A 20,502-nucleotide genomic window follows, 5' to 3' on the forward strand; every position below is an offset into this window, starting at 1 on the left:
AAGCTGATATTTGGGGGGGTGTTGGGTTCTTAGAAAGTTAATGCATTAAAACTCTGCCTAAACTGTTATTTTTAAAGGCCCAGGTTGCCCAGGGAGGTGGGAGATGCCCCATCCCTGGAAATATTCCAGGTTTCCAGGTTGGATGGGGCTCTGAGCACTCTTAGGTAGCTGGAAATGTCTCTGCTCACTGCAGGGGGTTGGACCAGATGAGTTCCAAAGGCCTTTTCCAACCTCAAACCATTCCATGAAAGCTGTGGCTGCTCCTGTCCCCCTGCAGCCCAGACACACCACTTGTCACCTGCACTCAGGTCCCTTCCATCCTGTCCCACTTTGTGCTGCAGCCTCACAGCCTTGGTGGGATCTCACCAGGGTTTGCTCACCTCTTCCCTGGGGTTTGGTTTAATTAAAGCTCAGCTAAATACCAGCAGCAGCACATGCTGCAATTCCACCCCAGGCTCCCTTTATCCTCCCTTTATCCTTTATCAACCCAAACCCCTCTGACACAGCTGACACCATGATCCAAGTGAACCAGGCCAAGTTTTTATTACCAAAAAAAACCCAAAAAAACCTTATTTTTACACTGCTGTGCTAACATTTCTCTAGGAAAAGCATTTTTACCACTGTTTTCTCTCTCCTCCTCCACCCCACACCTTGATTTTGCAGCCTTGGTGACCCAGGTTCTCCTCCTGTGTCCCTTGTCCTGGCTGAGGGCAACAAGGAACAGGATGCTTTTGGTTTTACACTCTTGATGTGATCCTGAATGAACTCTGGGCCTATCCTGGATTTGTCACTATTCAAACCCAAAAATGTAGGTCAAAAGTCTGTGTGGTTTGCCACAGCAAATGACTTGTATTTCATCTGCCTGCAGGCAGATGGGAACTGAGTCTGCTGCTGCTGCATCATTCTCTGCTTTTCTCCTCTCCTCAGCCCCAGTTTCTTTTTTCTTACCATCAGATTACAGCTATAAGAATGCAGGGACATCAAAAGACCAGGAGAGCAATGCCTCCTGCTGCAGCAGAGGGTATTTCCCACTTATTTTTGGTTGAATCCATGCCCTTTTCCCAACACAGCACCTGCCACACAGACAGCTGCTTTCCAAAGTGAACAGGAATTTTCCTTTTCTCCATTTACCTGCTATGCTTCTCTTTTAAGAGAAGAAATTACCACATGTGACCAAGGGAAAAAAAATAATAATAAAAAAGGTTATTTGACCTACAGAGCATGGGAGAGGAGCTCTCTGCCACTGTCATCACTGTTCACTTGGGAGGGGGCACTGGTCTTTTGGGTCAGCTGGTTCTCCTGAAAACTCTTCCTAAAACTCTTCTGCCAATCAAGCTCTTTACATGACACTAAATTACAGAGGACTGAAGCCTTTTCTGCAAGATGGACAAAGACAAACCACAAAAAAAGCCCCTGTGTTGGTACTACAGTCAGGCAGACAGATATGGAAGAGTTTAAAATAATACTTGTAGGAAAAAACAGGGAGATTTTTTTTGTTTCATGCCAAAGGTTTGGAGGTAAAATGCTCAAAAAGCAGCTTGGACCCTCTGCACCACTCATCTTGGCTTCCAGGAGCTTCATATAGATAAATATCAGACACAAGTCCAGAACACAGGACTGACAGGGTCCTGGGGAGACCACCCAGCTCCTGGCAAAGCAGAAAGAATCAAAGTTCTCCCCCAAAATGACCTTTTTCTCAGCACCTGCCTAAACCCTGTCAAGACCCTGACACCAATGGGACTTCCACAACCTCCTCCAGCTGCCACCTCAGCATTAGGAACATCACCCAGCCAAAAGCATCACTACTGAAGGTATCACCTACAGCCTGAGGACATCCTTGGGGTTACATGTGGCCCAGAAAACATTCATTTCTGTGAGGAAATGGCAGTTACTACAAACAACATGAACACAGAGTGAGGAAAGGGGGATGATGCAGGATGGCTGCTGGCACAAGAACCTGGACTGACAGGAAGGTTTCCTTCAGCTAAAAAAAAGAAAACTATTTGGTTTGGTGGGGTTTTTTCTGATTTCAGAAGCACACTTTACAAGGGAAAGGGAAGCAACAGCAATGGCCAAAAGTAATCAATAACTCTGGAAGTCAGAGAGAGGAAACTTTCTACTTAATCTAAATAAAAACACTTTCCTGGGATGCAAGTGCCTTGCTCTCACTTCTGCTCAGTGCCATTCATACTGTGGGAACTCTGAAACAACCCAAATTCACTGTCACAACCTGATGGTTGAGCTGCAAGGGACCAGAGGCAACACTGCAGAAAGATTTTACCAGCAGAAGCACCACAAAAAGTCCTCCAGCCAGGTGTCTGACTGCAGACACAGCCTGAAAAGTCCCCTCACCCTCTTCTCTTTAGACTGCAGGGAGAAGCAGAAGTTGAAGAAAAGGGTTTTTCCTTCTTACCTCTTTGTTGGTGACTCCTGGGGGCAAAGTCCCATGTTTGTAATCCTCCAACAACTGCACAGCTTCCTTCAGACGACTCTGCAAAGAGAAGAGAAGAGTGGTCTGCAACACTTGTCCTGCACTCAACCACTTCCTCAAAGACTGGAAGGGATATATTACAATATTTAATCCATATTAATATAACCCACATCAGAAAAGGGATAATTCATAGAATGGTTTAGGTTCCTTCCAACCCAAATTCTTTGATTCTGCGACTTCTTTTTTTGCCCACCTTATGATGGACCCCTTGGCCCATGAGATCCAAGAGGTGAAAAGGATGGATGGAGACTGGGACTGCTGGCTGGCACAGCCCTGCTGCCTACAGAAGTGGTAAAGAGGAAGAAGCAAAAGAGAAAATACAAAAAAAAATCTCCCTCTCTCAACGCAGAACTCTCAAAAACTTAAAAAGTTCAGTGTGACACCAGAGATCTGATGAATCCTGGGGATGAACAAGTTCTCACTTAAAGGCAGAAGGAGTTCAAGAGAAAACACCCAGGCACAACGTGGAAAACCCTTCTCAGTGCTGGTATCATCACCCCACAGCATGCCCAGATTAACATCCCAGTGATCCCTGCAGGAAAACTCTTTAAAGATTGTTGGAACAGGCTGCCCAGGACTGAGGTGGAGACTCCATCCCTGGAGGGATTCCCAAGCCCTGGAGATGTGGTGCCACGGGGCAGTGGTGGCCTTGGCAGTGCTGGGGGAATGGTTGGACTTGATGGTTTGATGTGGGCAGTGTAGTTGGAGTTAGAATCTGGCTGTCACTACCCAAACATGTGCATGTGGAAATAAAGATTGTCCTCACGTGGCAAGAAAATGGGAGAATAAGCAGAGCCCGTGTGCTCGAGGCATCACAGGAGCATCAAACCATCCTCCCAGCCTGTCACAGTCATCAGTTCACTCCCAGAACAGTTATTTGGAGAGAGAGAAATGAAAAAAAAAAAGTGTTCTGCAGCTGAAGCAAGGCTTATGTATACATAATATCTTCAAGAACTATTTATATAATAATTTCAGGGTCTAGATTTCTAATAATTTCAAGAACCGTACAATAATTTCAAGGACTACATAATAATTTCAAACCATATACAGTATTTTCAATAAATATATATATATCCAGTGTATATATATGCACTATATCATATGGAGCATATATACACATTCTACATAGCACATATATATATTTCTTGAACTAAAAAACCACAGGGCAGAAGCAGACAGGCAGAAAGATTCTTTGATTAGTCCATGCTAAAGAATAACAACAAGTCAGGATACTGAGAGCAGCTTCACTGGGGTTTAATCTGCTTATCCCAGCCTGCAGAAAGCACCAGCTCACTGAGTAAGGGCTCTCAGCTATTTGAAGCCAAACAAATCACCCAGCTAAACGTTTTCAAAAGCCTCCTGCAGGCTTCCTGCCACCCAGATGAGTAACCCTGGCTCTGCTTTGCCATTCCTGCACCAGCTCTGGTGGCGTGGCAGCTTTTCCAGTGTTCCTGCTGGAGGACACTGCAGGAACACAGACTATTTCCTTTGTCAAAAACAACACAGAGCAGGAGGGTGGCTCATCCCAAGCCCTGAGGTTTCATGTCAGGGCTCCTCATCCTGGCTCCAAGCTCCCCTCTCACCCATCAATCCCCCAGCTCATTACAGAGCTGGCGGCCATGGGATCGGTTGCAGGGAAAGCACTTTTCTCCCTTTCATGCAAACATCAAAGAGTACTTGGTTGTTTCCTTGGAAGCACCAGCAGTGAGGGCAACCCAAAAAGCAGCAATTAATGAGTGACTATTGTGCTGCAAACATCCAGCACCGGGGACGCAGGGAGCAGCGGCGATTCCTTCGCATCGCTGAGCGAGAGGGGTTGGGATGGGATCCAGGGATGGGATGGGATGGGATCCGTGGCTGTTCTTACACCAGCTGAGCTCTCAGCAGCAGTTATTTCCATTCATCTATTTTAGCTATTCTTGCACCAATCAGCAGAAGTGGAAAGTCTGAGCAAAAACACCAACTGGGTTTTAGCACCGGATCAGAACGACCGCTGCAAAAAAACCCCTGAAATATTCCTGAGCAAGAAGGTGGGAAGCAGAAATTATGTCTTCCCTAAGGACCTTCCCAGCCTCCCACTGCATTCATGATGAGGTTTGTGTGGATTTAGTGATCTTCAGTGACTGAGTAGTCTTCAGTGGATTTCTGCTCCAGCCACTTGCTCTGCATCCTATCAAACAGACAAGCCACACACAGCAACAAAAAGTGTCTTCATGCTTAGACCCTTTCCCTTATGCACACATATGCTAAAACTGCCTTGAAACTTAGACCCATTTTAATAAAAAATAACATATAAATGAGAGTGTGAATACACAAGTCCCTTCCTGGAGGGAGGTTGCATCCTTTAGAAACAAAACTTTAGGAGCAAAAAATGGATACGGCCACTCACTGCTCAGACTTCCCAGCATCCCAGCAAGATGCCAGACCCAGAAATTATTTCAGCCAAGTCCTCCTGACAGTGGAAAAACCAGGAAGGGTCATGAGTTAGGATGGTATTTTGGGGTGGTGCAGCACTGGGGGATGTACCACTCCTCCAGAAGGGCTGAGGGTCTCCTATAGAAAAAATCTGACCTGGGTCCATGGGGTGAAATCCAACAGCAGGGACACTTGGCCATGTTCTCCTGGGCAGGCTCAGATGTCTGCAAGACCCCAAAATGGCCAACTACAAGGAAGACCACTTAAAAGTGCTGGTTGACCACCAGAAAACTGGGAATCACTGCGGGCATGGGAAACAAAAAGGATTTTTTGGCTGTTTCAGGCATTTCCAACCTGTGAAGAAAAGGAATCACACAAGATCACAGCAGGGGCTGAGATTCTGCAAGTGGTTCTTGATAGCTCCTTGCCCTGTGGCAAACAATAACCTCGTGGTTGTTTTAAAATCTCCTATTAGGAAAAAAGCTATTGCCAAGCATGGGCAGCAATGAAACATCACTGCATAATAGTGTAGATAATCCAGAGGTGAAAAGCCAGGCAGGTGACTGACTAAGAGCTGCAGATCCAAGGCAGATCCAATCCTTCTCTCCTCCAAAAGGTAGAAAATAACCCAGGAGTGCCAGGACAATGTTCTGGAGAGCCATTTGTGCTCATTACTGGTATGTGGGTTTCTCACTGAAATTACCTCCACTGTGTGTCTTGCAAATTATCTACACAGAACAGCATGTAACTCTGAATGAAAAACTGGAAGTAATAGATGAATGGGTCTGTGTTCTATTTTTTTTTTTTTTTTCCCTCCTCTTGAGGAAATCTTAGTAGTTACTATAACAACCCTGGCCAGATCCCATCTTGTTTAGTAGGGTACCAAACAGAAAACAAAAAAGCTCTGATTTTGCTTTTAAAACCCCAGCTGAATTTCCTCTTTCAGCTCCATGGGGAGAGAGGGAAAACTTTCCCAAAACTAAAAGAGTCCCAGCCCAACACTGCTGATGGTTCCCCAGCTGGACAAAAGAGGAGAGAAAGGAAACAAAAGTGATGAAATGCTCAGACCACATTAAGAAGGTGCCTTTCACACAGCTTGGAGGTGTTCAGGTAGCTGGAGTGAACGACCCCCAGCTCTAAAACTTTGTTAACCAAAGTACACGGCTGCCTTTTATCCCTGCTGGAAAAAAAAAGTCAATCGTGTTCTTTTCAGCAGAACCTCCTTAAAAAAAAAGTAAAAAAAGAAGACAGAAAATAACTTTACAGCGTGCTGCAGCTCCAAATGCCAAGCAGCTCCACTCCCTGGCTCCTAGCACGACGCGGATTTATCGTGATAGTTGGTAACATCTAAGGTGACACTTCATTTCCATTTGAAGAGGGGGGACAAATAAAAAATTAAAAAAAAAACATAAAAAAAGAGAGAAATGTCTCTCTACAACGTTGTGCTACTCTTTCAAGATTCCTTGTTGCTCAGTTTCTCTATGGCTAGCTGCAGGATGAAGCCTCCCCAGAGTTTTTACAGCATCACTTAAAAAAAAAAAATAGAAATCATCAAGGCAAGCACAGCTTTTACTGGCACCATGGCTGCTTTCATAGCCTCTTCCTTGTGAAAACCAGAGCACTTCTAGTGGTGGATGGTGGGGTCTCAGCTCTCACAATAGGGTGCTAGACAGACCATCTGCACCCTGAGGATGTTCTCACAAACCCAAGCCCAGCAGCAGTGCCAGGGACCGACCATGCTCAGCGATTCCCAAGCCCAAACTTCACCCTTGGTGCTCCAGCCACCCCAGCAGCTGAAGCCACAGCCACCTGAGAAACACCACCCAACAGCAATGAGTCTTGGGGACAAGGCTCAGTCTCCTTGGTTTGGTTTGGTTTTAATCAACTCCAGATGGAGGCAGCTGGGAAACACCCAGGGTTTGAAGGACAGCCCACGGGATGGGTCACCAGTGACCTGTGAGCCTGGGTTTTATGGGTATTAAGCTATTTTATTGAGCTGTTAAACAATTCAGAGCATGGATGAGCCTACCTCAGCATGATCTCTGGCACAGTTCTAAACCAGACCATCCAGCTCTCTGCCAAGTGGTTCTCAGCCACATTCTGAGAGTTAACACAGGGCAGGCCAGATGCCAGGAGGCACCTTTTGGGCAGTGCTCAGCTGCATGGCACAAGGCTCATGAGATGGCTGCATGGCCAAAAATAAATATCTGACTCAGTTTGGTTGAACTGGCTCAGGTTTAGTCTATAAAGCACAGGTTTTAGTCTATAAAGAGCTAATCTAACTTGTTCTGCCCTGACTCAAGCCAACAGGAGGTCACTGCCCCCAGAAGCTGTGGCTGCCACATCCCTGGCAGTGTTGGAGGTTGGATGGGGCTTGGAGCACCCTGGGCTGGGGGAGGTGTCCCTGCCCATGGCAGGGGTTGGGATGGGTTATCTTGAAGGTCCCTTCCAACCCAAACCATCCCATGACTGCCTGGAGCACATTTGCAGGACTCAGCAGAATGTCTCGTTCTTGGTAGAAAGTGTTGCTGAAGAATCACACAATCAGGGGCCTTGTTTGGCCAGAGAAAGGAGAAGAACAAAAGCAGAGAGCAGCCCACGTCCCACTGAGCTGGTGGCCACTTCCAGGAAGCCTTCATTGGTGCCCAGAGTCCCTCACAGCACCCTGATGGGACAGAGGACACCAGTGTTGGGTGCCACAGCCTGCCCAGGTGTCTGTGTGTCAGACACCTCTTTCCAGCACAGGAGCTCTGTTTACCTTGTCCTCCTTCCTCAAGGGCACGTTGTTTCTGTCTCAAAGATCTGTGCCTTGTCTTCTCTTGGATCCCACCCCATGCCTACACATGGCTTGGAGCTGCCTCCAGAACCCCATATGTGCACTTACAGACCATAATAACAGTCACTATGCCAGCAGCACTACAACATTACTGCTACAGAGTCAACAGGGGGGGGAAAAAAAATTAAAAAGAAGAGTCAAGTTTCCCATTCCAGGCTTGGAAGAGCAAATCCACTGATGGGACAGGGCAGGTGGGAACAGTTTGTGCCTCCCTCTGCTCCCCCGGGGCTGGAATCAGGGTGCTGAGGATGCACTTGCTCAGGGATGAGGTTCCAGGTTCAGCCCAAAGATGACTTCCTGGCATGGGATGCAAAGGAAGAGCCTTCTGGCCACCTGCACCAGAAACTGGAGGTGGGATATGGGAATCCAGCTGTGCTCTGCCACCAGAGACTCAACAGTTTCCCATTTTGTCTCTCTGCTCCCGGGATGATCCATACGGCAGACTTGACTCCAGCTGGCCCCATTGTATTGGATCTACAGTGACAGACAACAGGAGCCAGAAACTTTTTTGTTCAAGTAGAGCCAGCAGATGTGACACTGAATAAACACAGACAGTCAATCTGCTGAGTAAGAAGGTATCGTTCATATAAATAACATACATCTAATCCTGCTTCCATTTTAAACCCAAATATGGGAAGGCAAGATGCTCAGCACTCTGTAGATTTATGTTTTGAACAATGAGATAGAGCAAAGGCAGATAAGACACAGCCCTCTCCGAGCTCAGCTCAGTTCTTATTTCACTTTTGCTTTGAAACCTTTTCAGATCCACAGCTTTTTTTTTTTTTTTTTTTTTTCCTGGGAAGAGCTTCCTGCAGAGTGTTAACAGTCTGTCCGGGCTGGTGTCAGCTGGGATAAGCTAGCTTTAGAAACATATCTGCTGGGCCCTCCTGCTTCTCCCTATGGACCTTAATTACAGAGCAATTAAAAAGTATTATTCCAATCATTTTACCCTCACACATTACCAAAAACACAGGCACTGCACCCACTGAGGGCTTTCTCGTGGCCTCAGCGACACGACTTGTTGGGCTTGACCCCCAGGGTGACACATTTCCTGCTTAGTGGAAAAGTTTGCAAATTTGCAGGTGCCAAAAAAAAAAAAATAATTGTATTATTTCATTAGAAAGCCAGTAAGGATATGAATTATGACAGAAGGAAACCTCCTCTTTAGAGGTTACAAGCAATACTGACACAAGGTCAGCACCTTATTTCGCTGTTGGAAGCACTCAGAAAATAAAAGAAGGTGGCAGGGGGGGTTGGGACAGATAATTACTCTACCAGAACCCACTGAAGATCAAACTGGAGCCACTGGCTTCTGACTGCTCCTTTTTGAGAGCTCAGAGGCTGCAAAGCAGAGCTGCAACATAACCCATCCCTCAGCCTGCATCCCAGATCAATGCCCAAGAACCTCTGGAAGGTAACAAAGGTTTTGATTGCGTTAAGAATTTGCTTGATTGAAGAAAAATAAATAAGAGAAGACTGACACTGAGATTAATGCCACTTGGTTATCACTGTGCTTGGTTTCCCCCACCCAGAGGGGGACAGCCCCAGCTTACAGGGTTTTTCCCTTCTGAGAAGGGAAGCAGTGGGAAGTCTGACTGACACCAGCTCAGGGTTCCCATCAGTTCCCAGGAGGAGATGGGAGCCCCAGAGGGGTGGATTCACTGGTGGCACATCAAGAGGAAGTTTCTGCTATGGCTGAGGGGGGCAATCAATCCCCTGCAGGACACAGACCCACTGGAAACCCAGCTGCATCACTTCTGCTGCTCAGAGGAGGGATGGGGTTTGATCCCAGCCCTGTCTCCTGAGCAGGACTTGCAGAAAACAAAGGGTGCAAACATTACCTCAGTAACAAAGAGAGTGCGTGGGTCAATGATGTCCAAGAAGTGCCTGAATCTGCCATAGAATGAAGTCTGGAAGAGAGAAAATAAAAATAAGGATTATTTAAAGAAAAAAGGAAAGACGTCTTCAGCTAGAAATTGCCTTTCCCTTTGCTTTCCTCTGCAGAACCAAGCAGCAACAGAAAAGAAATAACATTGAGGCTGTTCACTGGTAAATTGGTGCCAGAAAGGGAAAAATGAGGACTTGGATGGTGCTATCAGCAGTGCTGCTATTCCCAGGATACTGACAGAAGGGATTAACAAAGGGATGCCACCAAGCTGCTAAAATATCCTTTACTTCCCCCCCCATGAACCCTGGATATTTTCAGAGTGCTCAGGATACAGGTGCAGCATCACTCCAACATTCCTCTGGATCCTTCAGAGCAGCCTGAAGCCCCATCTGGAAGGACAGACAGACAGGGAGCAGCCCAATCCAGAGCTCTGGAATATTAGGAGCCCTTTGGGTGCTCTCCAGGCAGGAGCAGGCATAGCTCTTTTTGCATTGTTAATTTTTGAAGCAGGCTATAAATAAAAGGACTGGGATAGGGATACAGCAACAAGAGTGGCATTTAATCACAGCCTGGCAGAATCCTCTGAAGCAGCCTGGTTCTTCCCTGCTGCAGCCACAGAGCACAAAACCCAATAATCATGGTGCCTACTTCTGCAGGCAGAAATCCCTCTCCAGGGGCAGCAGCCACCAAGGCTGCATGCTGAACCCCCTGCTCTTATTTTACCATGTTCTGCACTTAGAAAAAAAAAAAGAAGAAAAAGAAAAAAAAGAAAGAAGAAGAAAAGAAGAAAAAAGGAGGGAAAAAGAAGAAGAAAAAGAGAAGAAAAAGAAAAAGAGAAGAAAAAGAGAGGAAAAAGAGAGGAAAAAGAGAGGAAAAAGAGAGGAAAAAGAGAGGAAAAAGAGAGGAAAAAGAGAGGAAAAAGAGAGGAAAAAGAGAGGAAAAAGAGAGGAAAAAGAGAGGAAAAAGAGAGGAAAAAGAGAAGAAAAAGAGAAGAAAAAGAGAAGAAAAAGAGAAGAAAAAGAGAAGAAAAAGGAAGAGGAAAAAAGAAGAAGAAAAAAGAAGAAGAAAAAAGACAAAGGAAAAAGAAGGAAAAAGAAGAAGAAAAAAGAAAAAAGAGAAAGAAAAGAAGAAAAAAGAAGAAAATAAGAAAAAAGGAAGAAGAAGAAAAGGAGAAAAAAAGAAGAAAAAAGAAAAAAAGGAGAAAAGAAGAAGGGGAAAAGAAGAAGGGGAAAAGAAGAAGGGGAAAAGAAGAAGGGGAAAAGAAGAAGGGGAAAAGAAGAAGGGGAAAAGAAGAAGGGGAAAAGAAGAAGGGGAAAAGAAGAAGGGGAAAAGAAGAAGGGGAAAAGAAGAAGGGGAAAAGAAGAAGGGGAAAAGAAGAAGGGGAAAAGAAGAAGGGGAAAAGAAGAAGGGGAAAAGAAGAAGGGGAAAAGAAGGAGAAAGAAGAAAAAAGGAAAAAACAAAACCAAAACCCCACAACTGAACAAAATAGCCCTGCAGAACTTCAGAGAGGGAACAAACAAAAAGCCCAGTGGTTTCATCAGAGCTGATTTAATCAGCACTAATTCTGGGGCTTCCTAGCCTCTGCCAGCTTGGCGTTTTGCTGCCTTACTTTTATTTTCAAGAGAAAAGCTCTCTGCAGATGCCACAGTCCCCTCACCCCCCTCCTGCCAGTGGTGCAGGGAGGGCCATGACTCAGGGCTGACTCACTTGGTCCCTTGTCACATCTCATCCCCAGCCCTCCCACTGCCCATCCCCAGCACCCAGGAGAAGACTCCAGAGCAGCTGGGAGGACACCACAAGAAGAGGAGAGGGGGGGATTTTTAAATTTCATCTCCCCTGCCCTTGTGACACAAGTTCCATGGCAAGAAAAACAGCACCGAGCAGAATGCAGCATCAGTATTTGACACCTCCTGTGTCAAATGATGGTACCAGGGACATGACCAGAGATGGATGTGTCCCTGACACAAAAATGTTATTTTAGAAGCACAGAAATTTGTGAAGCTCTCAGGAAGGACACAAAACCCCCAGCCCAGGGTGGTTGTGGCTGCTCATAGAATCCTAGAATGGGCTGGGTTGGAAGGGACCTCAGAGCTCATCAAGTCCAACCCTTGCTCCACTCCCACTGCAGTTCCCAGCCCATGGCACTGAGTGCCACATCCAGGCTCTTTTGAAATATCTCCAGGGATGGAGAATCCACCCCTTCCCTGGGCAGCCCATTCCAATGCCTCATCACCCTCTCCATAAAGAAATCCTTTCCTAATATCCAACCTAAACCTCCCCTGGCAGAGCTGAAGCTCTGCCAGGGGAGGTTTAGGTTGGATATTAGGAAAAAATTCTTTAGTCTGTGCCCTCTTATCCTACTGATATCTGCCTGACCCCCCCCCAGCTCCAACCTCCTTTCAGGGAGTTGGAGAGAGTGATGAGGTCTCCCCTGAGCCTCCTCTTCTCCAGCCTCAACACCCCCAGCTCCCTCAGCCCTTCCTCACAGGACTTGTGCTGGATCCCTTCCCAGCCTCCTTGCTCTTCTCTGGACCTGCTCCAGCACCTCAATCTCCTTCCTGAGCTGAGGGGCCCAGAACTGGACACAGGACTCAAGCTGTGGCCTCCCCAGGGCTGAGCACAGGGGCAGAATCCCTTCCCTGGACCTGCTGGCCACGCTGTTCCTGAGCCAGGCCAGGATGCCATTGGCCTTCTTGGCCACCTGGGCACACTGCTGCCTCCTCTTCAGCTTCCTGGCAATCCAGACTCCCAGCTCCCTTTCTGCCACTCTGTGCCCAGCCTGGAGCTCCCCATGGGGTTGTTGTGGCCAAAGCACAGGACCTGGCACTTGGAATGTTGAACCTCATCCCCTTGGCATCAGCCCAACTCTCCAGTCTGTCCAGGTCCCTCTGCAGAGCCCTCCTGCCTTCCAGCTGATCCACACTCCCCCCCAGCTTAGTGTCAGCTGTGAATTTGCTGCTGATGGACTCAATCCCCTCATCTAAATCCTCACTAAAGATATTAAACAGCACTGGGCCCAACACTGATCCCTGGGGGACACCACGGCCGCCATTTTGATGCAGCCCCGTTCAGCACCACTCTCTGGGCCCGGCCCTCCAGCCAGTTCCTGACCCAGCTCATTGCTGGTCCCCTGTTCTGATCCTTGCCTGCTACAACCTCAGCATCACTCAGCTCTGGACACATTTCAGCAGCTCAAACCCATCCTGCTGCAATCCCATCCCCACACCTCCTTCTCCCCCTCCTCCTCCTCCTCTCCCATCCTGTGCCAGCACCCAAACTCCCCCGATGCTGCAACCAAGAGAGCAGAGGACCAGGAGTGCCCAAGGTTTCATCCTGAAATTCCAGGTTTCATTGTGGAATGAGAAATTCCTTTTCTGGTATTGCCTGAGCCTCTTTGTTGTGTGGGCAGACAAACCCCAGGACCATCCCAGCAGAGACAGGACCAGCCCTAACCCAGGCTCCCAGGGGAACTGCACAATAAGGTCCAGAGTTAACAAAAAATAAAATTAAAAATAAAAATAACTGGTTTTCCCCTGCAGAGCATGGATAAGCAGGACCACAGCTCATATTGCTCCCCTTGTCCTTAGGAAGCAGCTCTCTGCAGGCCAGCAGGATGGAGCAGCACTCAGCCCTTCTCTCCCAAACACATCCTCATTCCTTAATTCATGATGGCAAATTCTAAGGAGAGACAATTAGGGTTTATTTGCTTTTTTAAAATGCAATTTCAGTCCTACCAGAGTGTTACCCACTGCTCCAGAGTGTCTCCTCTTGCTGCACACCATGCATGCTTTCTTTTTCCACACCTCCTCCTGACCCTTTCTCCATCACTCCCTGCCCATCCCTCATCAACCAAACCCAGATTTCCATGAGAATTCAGGATGCTTCCTTTTCACCAGGATAATTTCCCCCCTCTGGCTGTCACACCCATACAGAAGATGGAGCTTGCAAGATGCCCAGAAGAAGTTTGACCTTCAGCTCCCCAAATACCCACCCATGGTCCCTCCCATCATTTTATCCTCCTGCAGCAAACAGTTCACTCCAGGGGAAAAAAAAAAAAAAAACCAAAACCAAAAAACTGAATAACACAATTTTCCCTGTGATTAATCAGGGCTATTTTGGGACCACTTCTCACCAGCCTGCAAGCAAGATGCAGTTCTGCAGAGCAGCTGGGAATATTAATTCCCCAGGATGGCACAGCAGTTCACAGCCAGCACGTTACAAACCCAGCTCTTTCCAGACCCAGCCAGCTCCCAGATGAAAAAACCAGCAGGAAAGTATTCCTTGCAAGCTCCAGAAATTTGGAGAAGGGCAGGTAAGTGACCATGAACAAGGAGGAATATTCCCCCAGAGCATATGCTGGGCAGAAGAGGAGATAGGCACAACCTGACCAATTTAATTGCAGTGTGATTTTTAACAAGAATTTAATTAAGGCAAAGAAAAAGGCATGCAGGCTTTGGGTTGGTTTTTTTGGTTGGTTTTTTTTTTTTCTTTTTTTTTTTTCTCAAGTTAAAAATCAGGCTTATGTCAGCTTTAAATTAATGAGGATGAGATTTAAGCTAAATCAAAGAAAATTAAGAAAACTGAAGGAATGGGACTCTGGCTGTGTAACTGCACCCACACTTGGGTACCAAATCCCAACCCTTGGATATTTTCAGCCTGACTTGACAATCCCAAAGGGCCAAAAGGGTGCACAGGAGCAGCTCCTGCACCTCACTAACTTTGGTTACCTGCTCCTGGAAACCTCTGGGGGGGTTTATGTGGAGTAGTAGGGGGTTTACACCTTGGAGCAGAAAGATAAACAAACAAACTCTGTGTTTAAAATCCAATCCTGGCTGATAGGGATGTGGAAAAAAAAAACAAAAAAAAAACCCAAGCCAACAGGTGTGTTTTTTTGGCAGGTTCTGTGAAGTCAGCAGAAAAATATCAAACCCAAAGGTGTCTGTGTTTCCTCTTCTCAGGAATTCAGCTTTAAGGATGTGTTTGCAGGACCTGTCATGGGATAAACAGGGAGAGCCCATCTGCAGGGCTGGGAAAGCCACATTTGTTGAGAACCAACCCCAACCTCCCTTTGGGAAAAATCCTTTCTCCATCATGTGGAGCTTTTAGGGAGAAAGGAGTTTCTCTCACTTTAAAAAAAAGAAAAAAAAAAAAAGTGGAAAATCAAGATAAAATGAGCAGGATGAGAAACTTCTGTGTGAAGTTCTTGGAGTCCTGATCCAGCTCTGGTTCTTCAAGCTCCTGAGGGGCATTATCCAACCAACAGCATCTTGCTCTGGGGGATGCTACAGGGACACAGGGAGCACCAGGGTTTACTGAGAGGGTAATAAATCCTGGCTCTGCTGTGGTTTCCTCAGCCATTCTCATAGGGGGGGAAAAAAAAAAAAAAGGTATTTATTTTGTCCAGGATAAATGCCTCAGAGACTGGTGAGCATTGGGAGCACACATTTAGGGACTTGGGTCTAAAAAAGGGAGCACTTAGTAAACCCTTTAAAAATAGTAATAATAAATAATAATAGATAATAATAAGTGATAATATAATAATAATAATAATTAAAAAATAATAATAATCTAACCCTGGCTAGAAAAACAGCCCCAAAAATCCACCACTAACAACAATTAAAAAAAAAAAACCAAAACAGGAGTCTGCTTAAGCAATTAGAGCTACTTGTCAGGAAATTAGGTCCTCATCACACATGCTCATGCCTACCATCCTCATTTCTTCTTTTGCCTAAAAATAGGCTGCTTCCAGGGGGAGGCAGAGGCTTTTTTTTTTTTCCCAGCAAAGACACACACAGGCAAGGAAAAAAACCAAACCAAAACAAAAGAAATAACTAGCCAAAAAAGGTGACTCGACAGAATGCCAGGTGCCTGAAGAGCAAGAAACCCAAGAGAAACTGCAAAGCCAGGGGTGGGAAAAGGGGAATTCAGTAACCTGAGAGGTGGTGGCAGGGATGGGGGCTCCTGCTGTCCTAAATTCTGCTCAGCTGCTTTCCAAGGGCAGGGGAAGGATCCCCCCCCTGTCTGCTCTCAACCCAAGCCCCAGACAGCCCAGTTTGCTCTCTTTTCAAGGTTTTGGTCGTGTTATTTGATTTTTGTTTTGTTCCTAACACACAACTTTTCCTTGTTCTCCTCCCCAGGGACCAAGATGCTCAGCACTGCATCCCTCCCAGCCCCACTTTTCATCCAATCTCCTCTTCAGCAGCCCCAGAGCTGCTCCCAGCCAGAGTTTCCAAGGAAAAGTGAAGGCTGTCATCACATGGGGCTGTGTCTGGAATGCCAACAACCACCCCAAGTGGCCCTAATCCTCCCCAAAAGAAGCCAGACATCCTTTGTCAGCTGGGCCACTGAAGCTGAGGGCTTAAAAAGAGGTGAAACACAGCACCAGGACACTGAGAGAGTGGGGAAAGCAAAGAGAAGGGTGGGGGAAAACCTCCAGAAAACCTCCAGAAGGGAAAAGGACTGGGGTGGTTCAGGTCCAGAGATCCCTGGGGTTGATGTGGGTTCTCCTCAGCCCCAGGGATTGAAGTTTGGCAGCAAAAACCAAGATCAAGAGAGGTCTCTCCATAGAAGAGAGATCTGGAGGTGGTGGAGAGAGGGCAAGGAAGCTGCTGAAGGGCCTGGAGAACAAATTAAATTAAATAAAAATGAAGAATGATTGAGGGACAGTTCTGTTTGAGGAAGAGGAGGCTGAGGGGTGACCCTGTGGCTCTCTGTACCCAAAGGGACATTGGAGAGAGGTCGGTGGTGATCTCCCACCAATTAGAGGTAATTAGTGACAGGGGAAGAGGGAATGGATCCAGGCTGCAGCAGGGTAGGTTCAGCCTGGACGTTAGGAACAAATTTTTGCACAGAAAGAGTGGCCAGACACTGGAAGAGGTTGCCCAGGGAGGTGGTGGAGTCACCATCCCTGTTTAAGGCTCATTTGGATGTGGTGTTGGGGGATGTGGTTTAGGGAAGAACTTTGTGGAGCAGGGATGATGCTTGGACTCTGGGATCCCATGGGGCTTCTCCATCCTGGGAGACCTCAGAACCACCAGACCTCAGCAGAAAAACTGACAGAAAAGGAACAAAAACCACTGCAGAAGAGAAAGGGAATGATTCCCAACTCCCAGGGTGGCCCTAGCACCCCAGGTCCTCCAGGCAACCTTCCCACCCCAGGTTTTAGGTCACAGCTTTGGGTTGGCAGTGAGGATTGGGGACATCTCTGCTGAGACACTCAGGCAATCGTTAGCATCCTGCCTAACCTAGTTTTTGTGGGGTTTTTTATTTTTTTTTTCCCCCCTTAAACGTTGCTACAAGTGACAGTCTCTCCTTAATGAACAGAACGCACCGGTTCTGTGCCTGACACGCTGCCAAGTGTGCCTCAAATCATCTGTGGTGTCTAGAAGGGAGTAACATCTCCTCCTCCTCCTCTCCTTATTAAAAAGAGCTCTGTCTCCCCAGGCTGAGCATCCCTCAGCTTCCACAACCCAGCAGGTTCCTGGCGTGGAGAGCTCCACCTTGGTGCTCCAAGGAGGTCCCACCAGGTCCTCCCCCTGAGAGGGAGAAGGTGGTGAGATCCCACCACCCCAAAGAGTCAGCTCTGGGGCAGCTGGAATCCTCAGCAACCCAAAAGGGGTGGCTTGGGGCAAGCCAAGCTCTGGGAGCTGCAATTAGCAAGTCAGATGGTTGGCAAGTGGTGGTCCCGTGCAGATTTCCTGTGGATGATGGGATGAGTCTCCTTGGAGACTGCCCCAGGAGTGGGAGGGGGGATGACACCTACTAATGAGCAGACACCTGCTACTCATTCCTGATTTGGTGATTGCAATGGCTCAGTCCCCTCCAGAGGGGTCTTACCCAGCTCCCAGAGTAACTGAAGGAGGTTTTAGGAACTTTGCCAGCTGTACCAGCAGCCTGTGAGAACAAAGAGGGGTCTCTGACAAGCACTCCCCAGGCATCAGGCAGGAAGGACCAGGTGGTTCTGCTGCACAGGTGCCACTTCCCCACCTCACACCTTGTCCCATAACACACTTCCTACCAGTGACCTCAGACACCCCACACATCGATCTTGGAGGTCTCTTCCAACCTAAATATTCTGTGAAAAAAAAACCAAAAGGGATGACTTTCGAGAGGGAGAGTTGATCCAATCAGAGGCATCAGACCCATCCATGGGGTTTGGGTTGGAAGGGACCTTCAAAACCATCCCATCCCAACCCCCTGCCCTGGGCAGGGACACCTCCCCCAGCCCAGGGTGCTCCAAGCCCCATCCAACCTTCAGCATTTCCAGGGATGGGGCAGCCACAGCTTCTGGGGGCACCCTGGGGCTCAGCACCCTCACCCCAAAGAATTTCTCCCTAATATTCATTTCACTCTCCCCTCTTTCAGTTCAAAACCATTCCCTCTCATCCCATCCTTCCATGCCTTTGTCCAAATTCTCTCCACAGCTTTCCTGGAGCCCTGGAAGGTGCTTTAAGGTCTCCCTGGAGCTTTCTCCTCTCCATCCGAACACCCCCATCCCTCTCAGGGGTCTCCATGCTCTCCCATCCACTGACTCCCAAACCCACCCCAACACCCTGGGCCCTGCCCACTCCTTCCTGGGGCAGCTCCTCACCTCCCCACAACCTTGGACTCGCCCTTTAGCAGGGCCCAAACCCTCGAACCACCCCGAACCGGAACCACCCGCGGAACCGCGCTTAGGGGCCTCGGGGTTCGAACCCGCGACCTCAGCGCCCCCAGCCCTGCCGCCCACCGCCCCGAGCCACAGGGCCACGGCGCCAATCGCCGCCAGGCGGGGGGGGCGGCGGCTTTGAGTGACAGCCGCGCTGGCCAATGGGAGGGGAGCAGCGAACCAATCAGCGCTTCGCTCTGCGGGGAGGGGGCGGGCAGAGAGGAGCGGGAGACGCGGAGGGGTTGGGGGGGGAATAGGGGGGGAACCGCGAAGGGGATGGGGATGGGTGGGTGGGGGGGCAGCTCCATCGCCGTTCTCTGTGTCCCCTCTCCCTCCCGTCCGGCGCCGCTCCCTTTCCCCTTCCTTGTCCCGGCGGCGGTACCTGCTCGAAGCGAGGTTTCCCCAGCTGGAACGGGGGATAGTCTGAGGGTTCCGCCATCCCTTTCGCGCGCCGCAAGCGCCACTTTAAACAGCCACCCCCCCCCCTTCTCCTTTCCTTTCCTTTCCCTTCCCCGCCGCCGGGTCCCGCCCCTTGCGGCGCCGCCGCGCTGATTGGCTGCGGCTCCACCGCAGCTCCCGCGGGGCACGCCGGGAGTTGGAGTTTTTTGACCCCCCCCTTCGCTGCCCCTGCCCAGGCCGTGACGCGGGGCACTATGGGAAATGTAGTCCGGAGAGGGGAGGAGAGGCGCGGGGCATGACGGGAAGTGTATCTGGGCGGGAAAGCTGAGGGGAGCCCTGAGGGAGAGGGGGGGGGCAGCGCCGTTTTGGGGTGTCTGCCAGGGATCGGCCCTGGGGGGTCCCCCCCTTACCCCCTCCATGCCCCGAGGGACCAACAGAAGGGGCTGGGGTCGAGCAGGACCTCCCCACTGCTCCTGGATTGGGAGGGGGTGAGCAGCACCCCTCAGCCTTTCCCCTGCCCGTTCTCCCCTCTCTGTTTTCAATTTTTTAATTTTTTTTTTTTTCAGTGATACCGCTTGAATTTATCAACAAGCAACGTGTGAGGCGAGCGGTTGTGCCCAGGTGGCAGAGCTGTGTTCTTCCATCCTGCAATGCCAAGGCCATTCCCTCAGGGACACGGATGTGGGCACACAGGAGCCTGAGGTGGAAAGCAGATTTTTGCCTAAATCGTGCAGTTTTGGGGGGGGCAAACATTAACAAACAATGAGGCGAGAGCCCAAAAAGCTGTAAAAACCAATAAATAAATAAATTAAACCAAACCCCGTTTCACCGCTGCCCTCTGGAAAATGGATCCTCGTGCTTTGCGGGGAGCCTAAGAGCTGCTCTTGACCTTTAAAACACCTGACTGGAAACGGAAGAATTGGAAAGCGGGAAATAATAAGTTTACTTTGATGCAGGGTGATCTGTCCTCTTCCTCCCCGTTAGGATTTGTGGGGATAAAGGCAAAGTCGTGCGGGGCTGAGGGCAGGAGGGGTGCGTGCGAAGCCATCTCCGGAATCCCCTGCTCTAGATTAGTGGGATGAGCAGTGCCTGGCCCTTCAAATGCCCCTGAAATTGTTTGGAGGATTAGGATCGATTCTCTGAGGAAGAGCCAAAGGGGCAGCAAACAGAGAGGAGGTGGGGATGAAGCCGGGAGGGCAGGCAGGGGATGAGCAGGAGGCTTGGTAAAGAAAAAAAGGCAACAGATTCTGTCTGAAACAGCTTTGCCACCACAGGGGAGATCAAATCATACACCCATAATTAAAAAAATATACCCCCTTTTTTTTTTTTCACTCTACAGGGAGAAAAAGGAACATTGCAATGCTGTGCTGTGGGGTGCTGCTCCTTGGCTTTATGGATGTGGTGCTGATTTAGTTGTTTTTTTTTTCCCCGTCCCTCTCTTCCATCTGCAAAAGCAGTTTCTGGTTTCAGGCTAATTCACCACTGAGCCCTTTCACTGCATCTCAAATCTCCTGCAGCTTTGGGTGGAAAAGGGACAGAAAAAGGGCTCAGCACAGAGGCTGCTGTGAGCAGGACACCTCATGCCACGTCCAAAGCACATGGGAGAGAGGAGGAGGGAAGGAAAGACCTTCAACCAGCACAGAAAAATGCCATTTTCTAACTTTTAACTTTTTTTTTTTTTTTTTTTTTTTCCTTAGAGACAGTGTTAACATCAAGTTTTTCCTTCCTGTGTTCTCCCTCAGGGTTCCTTTTGCCCTCTCCCTGCTGTGTGTAGAGGGATGAAAACCAAACCTCAGGGGCAGACAGATGGTGAGCAAAGATCTGTC

General features: G+C 48.6%; 1 protein-coding gene across 3 annotated transcripts in view; it reads right to left on the bottom strand.

The window, feature by feature from the left end:
- SFXN5 (sideroflexin 5) overlaps window positions 1–18,831 on the bottom strand; it is an 83,584-nt gene extending 64,753 nt beyond the window's left edge. For 2 of the 3 annotated variants that reach the window (XR_011727697.1, XM_071753126.1), the window contains exons 1-3: window positions 18,660–18,831; window positions 9,584–9,652; window positions 2,414–2,491 (exon numbers count right to left, since the gene is read on the bottom strand). Coding sequence is in view for 2 of the 3 variants with exons in the window: in XM_071753126.1 (XP_071609227.1) it covers window positions 2,414–2,491; window positions 9,584–9,652; window positions 18,660–18,716 (204 nt within the window). In the remaining variant the exon portion in view is untranslated. The remainder of the gene's footprint in view (window positions 1–2,413; window positions 2,492–9,583; window positions 9,653–18,659) is intronic. The other variant, XM_071753127.1, reaches the window with a different exon arrangement.
- Window positions 18,832–20,502: the final 1,671 nt, after the last annotated feature.

This window comes from Heliangelus exortis, chromosome 10 (assembly GCF_036169615.1).
Source record: "Heliangelus exortis chromosome 10, bHelExo1.hap1, whole genome shotgun sequence".
Classification (NCBI taxonomy): domain Eukaryota; kingdom Metazoa; phylum Chordata; class Aves; order Apodiformes; family Trochilidae; genus Heliangelus; species Heliangelus exortis.